The sequence below is a fragment of the Echinops telfairi genome, unplaced genomic scaffold (assembly GCF_000313985.2).
Source record: "Echinops telfairi isolate 266 unplaced genomic scaffold, ASM31398v2 ScPeMD7_8;HRSCAF=38, whole genome shotgun sequence".
Taxonomy (NCBI): domain Eukaryota; kingdom Metazoa; phylum Chordata; class Mammalia; order Afrosoricida; family Tenrecidae; genus Echinops; species Echinops telfairi.
This window is the reverse complement of record NW_022103905.1, coordinates 10,242,136-10,250,880: the sequence shown is the minus strand read 5'-3', so window position 1 is coordinate 10,250,880 and position 8,745 is coordinate 10,242,136. Positions and strand designations below refer to the sequence as shown.

The following is an 8,745-nucleotide window of genomic DNA, read 5'->3' as shown; positions in this document are numbered from 1 at the left end:
GGGGGCGGAGACACTGCCATGGGAAGCCTGGCCTCAGCCCTGCGGTTTTCAGAATGCTGGCTTCTCTCGGTGGCCGTCATACCCGCGACTGGCCCCTTTTCTATGGGTTGACTTTGCTTTCTGTGGGTTACCAGGAAGCAGCTGGGGTGAGTGGTTGGCATTTAGCGGGCCATCTTTTGCCCGAAGCCCCACCGAGTTCTTCATTTCGGTAACAGTGTTTTCCATGTCGACGCTGTGGATGCTTGCTAGGCCTCTCTGGTGTAAGTGCTTCCCTTCTCCTTGTAGTCTCTCCCCCATGGCTTTCAGTGCTCAGAAGCACAGGCTACAACGGTGGGTGCTCCCCATGTGTCTGTGAGTCAAGTTCTTGGGGAGTTGGTCTCTCTTTGCTGACTTGTCACTCATGGGATATGGCCTTGAGTGCTTTTAATTTTTTTCTTGACTGCTCACCTAAGTGGCGCTCCTTTTTCCTGTGAAATCTGGTCTCTGAGGTGCGGGTGGGTGCCATGTGAGCTCTGGGTGAGCTGCTGCCACTCTGTGATGGCTCGGCTTGGAGTTCCCCCACCTGCAGTGCACTCAGGATAAAGCTGGACTCGGCGTGCTCAAACCTAGGGCTTTCCTTCTCACAGGACACGTGTCCCCCCCTCTCCTTACTCGTGTGGGGAGCTGCCCTGTCTCCCAGACTGGTTAGCCAGGTTTCTTTTCCTGTTTTCCATAGGGCTTTTTAGCACTGTGTCCGACCTGCTTTGGTCATATTTCTCTACTGTGTTGTAACCCCAAGTCCTCAGTTGTCCCTCCTCCCTCTCACGGTGTCTCCCAGCTTCCCAGCACGCCGTCAACCTCACCATCTGCTGGCCTGCCACTCCCTCTCCTCGCAGCAGTAGGAGCTCAGAAACTCACTGAAGCGTCTTTTCCCCTGTTGTTATTATATCCAGCGTCTTCAGGTGACTGAAGCAAGAGGGTTTCCGTGCTCCCTGTCTTTCTGTCACCATCCGCCCATGCTTACTCCTTGATAGGTGTCTGCAGGAGGAGAGAGCCTGCGGTCGGTGGAACTGATGCCCTTGTGTTTTGAAACAGGTAGAAAACACAATCCGATGGAGGATACGCCGGGATGAGGAAGGAAACGAGATTAAAGAAAGCAATGCTCGGATCGTCAAGTGGTCAGATGGAAGGTGAGCGCGCTCAGGCTTCTGAATGAGGAGCACCACAGACCCAGGGAGCAGGTTCTGTCGTAGGACCTTAGTTTCAGAAGAAGTGAAACAACGCTGCGTAGAACGCCGCCGCGGAGAAAGAATTAAGTCTTGGGGTCCTGCAGGCTTGTGGGAGACATTAAAAATGGCCTGAAATGTGATCTTCCTCACTGGCGCCAGCTGCTCAGTTTGGCAGTTTAATGATTAGTTCCCACCATTGCACACTGCTCACTCTGAGTTGACATTTTGAAAAACCTCTTTCACGGGGAAGATAAGGGCTGCGTAAATCATGCCACACGGTGTCCTACGGAGCCAGCTCTTCACCCCATTCTGCCCTGCCGAATGCTGGGTAAGGGGAGCAGAGCAGGCCAGTCACCTTGTAAGTGAAATGAGAACAGTAGCATGAAAGCTTTCTGATGTGACTTTCACCTGTGACACGTTTCTTGTCTCCAGCATGTCGCTGCATTTAGGCAATGAAGTGTTTGATGTTTACAAAGCTCCCCTGCAAGGCGACCACAATCACCTGTTCATAAGACAAGGCACTGGTCTACAGGGACAGGCCGTCTTTAAGACCAAACTCACCTTCAGGTAACAGACTGCCGGTGGTTGCTTGTTACAGTAAAAGCACTGGAATGTGGATATGCTCGAAACGCCTGCCCTGCCGGCACGGTTGGTTCTCAGTTCTGAGAGGTCAAAGGCTATTTTGTCCAGAGTGCTAAAAGTCACCGGGTCTCAGGGAACCAACCAAACGGACAAGAGACACTTACATAAACCAGACCATGAATCGATTACTTCCCATGAGGAGGCCTACCGAGAGGACTCGAATGCCTGTCCCTGCTGGTCAGTGTGTCCTTTCTTTGTGGTCACGTGGATCCTGGGGGCAGCGATGACTCGGTACAGGCCTCCGAGGAAAGGGGAGGAGGTGACCGATGGGAAGAAGCTTTGGCTTCTAGCCCCACTGCAGGTATGTGACCCCAAGGTCAACGGAATGCCCGGGCCAGCTGGTGAGGGCGCTCCTCTACACTGTAGGAGCCGCCCAGACCATTCCTGCTTTGCTGTCGCTGCTCCTGAGCAAGGCTTGTCTATAGAATGGCTTCGGACTCTTGTTGAGATAGGCTTTGGAGTCTGATGCACCCACTTCCATTTAGGTGACTGTACCGCTCTCTCAGTCTTTCTTTGCCACAGACACCCAAACCCATTGTCATCGAGTCGATTCCAGCACAGAGCCCCCTCTAGGACAAAGTCAGACTGCCCCATAGTTTCCAGGGCTGTGCATCTTTTTGGAAGCAGACTGCTCCATCGTTTTCCCCAGGAATGACTGCTGGGTTCAAACCTCCGACCTTTCAGTTAGCTGAGTACTTAACCATTGTGCCATCAAGGCTCCTTGTAGCTTCACTGCCCTGTAAAATACAGTCTGTAATAAATACTTCACTGGGGAATAGTGGCAAGGAAATAATGTACAAAGCATAGAGCCTGGCCTGTGGTCAACAAATACTGGGGACCTCTCCAGTCACTGCTTCTAGAAGGTGATCGGGCTGCCCTGCCTCCATTTTCCCTCAGTGAGCCGCTGAAGGAGCTCACCTGGTGCCTGTGCAGTGAAAAGGCAGTGGCCGCTGGCCCTCGCTGTCAGCTGCTCTGACTGGCTGGAGTGTGTGTGGTCCCTGGTGAGACGTTTTTTGTTCATTTCCCAACAGACCTCACTCCACAGACAGTGCCACGCATAGAAAGATGACCCTGTCACTTGCTGACCGGTGTTCCAAAACACAGAAGATTAGAATCTTACCGATGGCTGGTCGGGATCCCGAGTGCCAGCGCACGGAGATGATTAAGGTACGTGTGCTGAGCTTTGTCCTGAGATTGGTGGTATATTAAGAACAGCATTTCCCAAAATATTTGTTCACGTCATCTCTCCCTCTCACTGACATAATCAGGGAGTTGGATTCATTGTCTCAGCCTTTGCCAAACAGTGGGAGGCACGGTGGGGAGGGTAGCGCTGGCACGCGGCCGCCTTCTCCCCCACTGAGCTCCGCATCAGTTGGCGCTTGCAGATGAGGTCATCACCGGTGTTCAGTGTGGACTCGATGGCACACGTTGTGGAACTGCTCATGAGTCCGTTTAAAATAGAATTCGTAGGAGTAAGACCAGAAGTTTGGGAAAGTACCTAACACAGAACCCAACCAAGACTGAGTCTCCATCTGGAAAAACAAAACCCGGTGGCCATCCAGTCGATCCCGACTCGGGGCAGCCTCACCATGAGCCACAGAGTTTTCTATGGCTGTTTTCCACATGTAGATTGCCAGGCCTCTCCTCCCACGTGCCTCTGGGTAGATTCGAACTTCCAACCTTTCAGTTAGGAACCAAGCGAGTTAACTGCTTACACCACACAGACACTCCCAAGGCTAAGTGTAGGTGTGGTTTATGGGTCAGTGTATAACATTCTGTCGGGAAAGTTTTCAAAATTGAAACCATTGCCACTGAGGCAGGAGCTCTCTCTGTGGCACTGCCCCTGCGTGAGGGAGTGTGAGCTGCGTTGACCCTCGGCCAGTGACGCAGCGCTTGCTGTGAGACGCAGAATGCAGGGAGGGGCTCAGTCCAGTCTTCTCGGGTCCCTGCTACATCTCAGCCAGTGCCTTGCCTGCTTCGTGGGTTTACATTTCTCTCTCTCGCTTTTATTTCCCCCAATACTGTGTTTTTGGTAAAAGTGTGCACAGCAAATTCGATTCCCATTCAATAATTTCTGTGTAGCTGCCCCCCATCCTTCTCATCTGTGCTTTCAGGTAAATATGGGTGGTTTGCTGTCCGGTGTCGCTAGGTAGCTGTTGATTTCTCTCGAAGGAGCTCAGTCCTCACAGGTGCCCTTGTTTATTGAATGAGCCAGTCTTCTGCTGGATGACAGGTGACCTCTCGGAGTGGTTTCAGCTCGGTTTACATTCCTTAGTGCAACTGAGTGAGGCTAGGAGAGTACAGTTGCCTCCGGGTCTTTCTTGCGCACTCCTAGGAAGGCCTTTTCCAGGGCCCGTCTCTCTCCTCATTCCACCCTGCACTGGTGGCCCCGCTCTGGAGACTGACTTTGTAGGGAAGTCGGAGGGACCTGCAGATCCAGTCTCCCCATTGTTGGAAGACTCCCTTAGACCATCTTGATAGTGCCCCCCTTGACCCCCCTCCCGTCCCCTCCCCGTTTGCTGCTTCCCCACCTTCTGTGGAAAAGCAGACAAGGATCCACTACTGTGCTGGCCAGTCTCCACCGCACTGGCAGTCATTTCTATTCCGTGCTCAGCACGGCCTCCGTCTGCCCGAGAGAACCAGTCCGCTGCGGAGAAATGGAGTTGTGTGCCTCAGTGCAGGGCAAATGAAGGGCCGTCTTCTTATCAGAAGTCCAGGACACTCCAGATCCCCTCTATCCTGTCCCTGCCTCACGAGTGCCAAGCAGCTGTGAGGGGATTGGGGCTCACTGTCTTCTGTGGTCAGGAGCCCGGGGGCCCTGGGCAGGAGTATCGGGGAACTGTGGTAGTTTGGTGGAGCCTGGGGATCAGGGGTGACCAGAAACGATGGTCCAGAAAGTGAGTTCAGGCTCCTGCTGGGCCTGGGGAAGGTGTCTCCGGGTGGTGGTTTGTGTCTGGGCTCTGTCAGCAGAGAAGAGACTGCGGCTCCCAAGGACCTGCCTGGGCCCGTTTGGGTTGGGCTGGTGGCGTGTGTGAGGCCACAAGATGTAAGGGCGCGCGACCCAGCAGTCCCTGTGGTGACAGAAGTGGGCTGTGGGGACAACGGTTCTCGGAAGACATTCAGAATGGAAAAGTCGGTTCCAGGGGACCCATGTGTGGGTTTAAAGTTCCTTCCTTTATCTCTTTCTTCACAGAAAGAAGAGGAGCGTTTGAGGGCTTCGATCCGTCGGGAATCTCAGCAGCGCCGCATGCGGGAGAAGCAGCACCAGCGGGGGCTGAGCGCCAGTTACCTAGAGCCCGACCGCTACGACGAGGACGAGGAAGGCGAGGAGTCCATCAGCCTGGCCGCCATTAAAAACCGGTACAAAGGCGGCATTCGAGGTGAGTTGGGGCAGAAGTGGGTTGCGGGCCTGGAGAGTTATCTTGGCTGTGGGTGGCCACTGGATAGCTCTCCGTGGTTGTATTTGCTCAAGTGTCGATACCTATCATGGTGAACGCATATGCAGTACGGAGCTAACTGGCAGGCGACCATTCGGACGTCACATGCTCCCGGTGTGGTTTTCATGCCACGTGGTGGCCCAAACCTGTTCCTGTTGCTATGGAGTCAGTCCTGACTCACAGCAGGACAGCAGGACTCCACAGAGGGTTTCACAGGCTGCTGCCACCGCGCCTTCCCTGCCGGCAGCTGGTGGAGCCAAACCGCAGCCGAGCGCTTAACCACAGGGCCACCAGGGCTCAGAGTCTGGCCCAGGAGCTATTATTGTCCTTGTTCTTACAAAGGAAACGGGTCACTTGCAAAAAACCACAACCTTCAAAAAATTGTGGGAAAATGGAATTAAACAATAACTGGGACTTTTCCATGAAAATTTTGAATTCCCCTCATAATTGGTAAGTGCGGAGAGGAGAGCAGTCCTCGTTCCAGGATCATCTGGCTCTTGAGATGATCACAGAGTTGCCCCCACCCAGCCGCAGCCAGCAGCAAGATGCCACCCAGACCAGAAGGAAGCAGACTTGGGCGATGCCTGACCCTGCCTGCTCTAACCTCGGCTCGGCCACTCGCAGCAAGTTACATCGCCTCCCGAACTTGTCAACTCGTGGGGCAAACGAATCAACCTTTTCCTAACAGTAATGACAAGGAAGGCTGTGAGGACCGAACGCTGTGCTGCACGTAGCGTCCTTGGCCCTGAGCCTGGCACACAGCCAGGACGAAGTCGGGCTGCGGAAAGCCATGTGTCCCTTCTCCCTGCTCCTCCGCTGTGGACCAGTGAGTGTACCTCTCTGGCTCCCCCGGGCCTCGTCTATGAAAAGAAGGGCGAAGCCTCGACCTCCGGTCCTTTGAGAGTCACTGTGAGGCGCACCTCGGGGACTGTGCAGGGTGGCCTTTGCGTTAAGCGGTTTAAAGTATCAGACCACCCAAATTTCCCTTTCTCTGACCGTCCTCCAAAACTCTCCTCCTCCACTTGCCCAGACTGCATTTGCTTAGAGAGCTGTTACACTCAATCTACCGGTTCCTTCTTTGGGGCTGTGTGTCACAAACAGGTTAAGTGCTAAACCCACCCATGGGTGCCTCAGAAGAGAGGCCTGGCAATTTGCTTCCAGAAGGCCATGACCTTGAACCCTGAGGGAGCAGTTCTACTCTGTACACCGGGCTCACCACGAGCCGGAATCCACGCGACGGGACCATCGGAGAGGGAGCTTTTCCCCTTTGTCAAGGCTGCTTCGGGGAAAAAACGATTAATTGTGGAAGTAGACCTCACGGGAAAGACATGAAGCCCCCCCAAATTATGTTCTTTGAGAGTGCAGTATGTGTTAGTTCATCAGAGGATAAAAGCCAAAGGTCAGTTCTTTGGCAGCATTCAGGTCTGTGTCCTGGTCAAATAAGCCCAGGTTGTGGGGAAAGGAAGGTTGCAGGTTAGGGTGTGGCTTGGTCCACCCAGAGGCTCATCTGAGCTTCGTGTCAGGGTAGGTTGCATTTAGCTACACTGACTTCTGAAATGCCCACCTGGCAACAAATGGACCCCAAAACCACCCTTTGCTTTTAACTTCCATGTTTATGTTGGAATGAACTGTCTTCCTTCTGAAAGACTGACTCCAGCTGATTGCCTGCTTTGGAAGCGTAGTGATGCTTGTCTTTTTTTGACTCTTGAAAGCGCTCAGATGAACTGTTTTTGTACATTGAGAAGACGAGGCTGCTTTGTTTCGACATGACAGCAGTGAGGGTTTTTTTAAAATATATTTATCTTTACAAAAAAAATTTTTTTTAAAGTTTCTTCTTGGGAAAATTTACAAAGGGAACAAAAACCGTTTCCTTAGCGTGACCTTGCAGTAAAGAGTCCCGTGTTAGAAAGCCCAGCACAGTCTCTTCGCTTCCCTTTCAGAGGAACGAGCCAGGATCTATTCTTCGGACAGTGACGACGGATCAGATGAAGATAAGGCTCAGAGGTTACTCAAGGCCAAGAAGCTCAACAGTGATGAGGTAAAATCACATCTCTCCCATCCTAGGGTACCGTCTGCTCAGTTGGTATCACCAACTCATGAATGAAGGGGAGCTCATCAACTGGCAGGCATTAGCTGTCTGCCCAATTAGGAAGTACAGTGAGATACATGCAGAATCGGGATGTAGAGAGGGTCGTAGGAGGGCCTGGTTCATGGCCCTCAGTGCCCAGAGGTGGTCTTTTCTCTGGGTCTTCGAAGAATGAGTAGAAGCCTGCAGGGTGCACAGGTCATAGTGGGGTACTACAGGTAGATGGACAGGCTCATGGCCTTCGTAGCTCATCTAGAGAACTAGAAATTGTGTAATCTTTAACCGTGCCCTTTGACATAAATTGCTCTGCAGGCTAAGCCCATTAAGTTCAAGTAGGAGTTGTCAGGCCAGTCTTTTGACTCCAGGAATGCTTTTTAGCGCTGCCTTCTCTCGATTCTCTTTGGTGAGCCATCTGGTCAGGTTTAACTTATGTTTGAATGTACTTTAGACTTAAACTTCCCCACACTGTTTCAAATAAAGTCAGTTATTTTTGGAAGACTTTTGGAGCTCTTTTCCTTACGGACTGCCTCCCCACTCTATGGGCGAAGCCTCTGAGCCACTGCTGTAGGTGCCAAGTGGGGCAGGTGCCTCTGCTCATCTTTGTTTGCCTTTGCCCTGGCGAGTCATCAGGGGCCCAGGATTCGTGATGCCGCACCTGGGTAGAATCTCTGTTCTGCAGTTTGGGAATGGGTGAAGGAAGGGGGGCGCCCAGTTTCTTAGAGCCCTCACCGGGAATTTGGCCTCTTCAACTTGAAGCTAGCTTGTCTCCCACTGAGGTTTTGAATCCCTAGATTAGGAGTGGAGGGGAGAGCCCTGTTTGCTGGGCACAGACGCTGGGTGGAGAACTGTCAAACTGAGCCAGCAGCTCACGTGCCAGTCTCCCTGTGCTCAGTTTTAGTAGCTTTTCTCCACCGTGTCCTCATTTGCTGAATGCCCTCACGACGGCTTCCAGACAAGGCCAATGCTTTGTGGTTTTGCTTTTTCAATTTTGCCATGCTTAGTTTTCCCTTTGCGGAGTGCACTCATGAAACCTCTAACTGCCATCCTGGAGTGGGAACACCTTTGGAATTTAACTGGGCTCGCCAATTTGGGATTTTGTTGTTGTTCCGAATGGAATTCATTGGTTACACCTTTATTCGCCTTCTAGTTTATGCCTCCTTTCTTCAGCTGTGTCCGATTTCTTCACTGAGCTCTTAAGAATTACACTTTTTATTTTTAGAGATCCTTTCCTTAATTCAAACTTCCCCTTTTTTGAAAGCATACCTTTTTTATTAAAAGATCATTTTATTGGGGGCTTTTATAACTCTACATCAGTTTTATCGGGTATGTTTGTACACATATTGCTATTATTCTTTTCTAGACCTTCACTTTA

General features: G+C 52.0%; 1 protein-coding gene across 1 annotated transcript in view; it reads left to right on the top strand.

Moving 5' to 3' along the window:
• Positions 1–8,732, top strand: part of LEO1 (LEO1 homolog, Paf1/RNA polymerase II complex component) — a 31,150-nt gene extending 22,418 nt beyond the window's left edge. Inside the window, exons 7-11 of the mRNA XM_013006337.2 lie at positions 1,075–1,169; positions 1,641–1,775; positions 2,882–3,017; positions 5,044–5,230; positions 7,228–8,732. Coding sequence (XP_012861791.2) covers positions 1,075–1,169; positions 1,641–1,775; positions 2,882–3,017; positions 5,044–5,230; positions 7,228–7,391 — 717 coding nt within the window. The 3' untranslated portion in view covers positions 7,392–8,732. The remainder of the gene's footprint in view (positions 1–1,074; positions 1,170–1,640; positions 1,776–2,881; positions 3,018–5,043; positions 5,231–7,227) is intronic.
• The last annotated feature ends 13 nt before the right edge of the window (positions 8,733–8,745 follow it).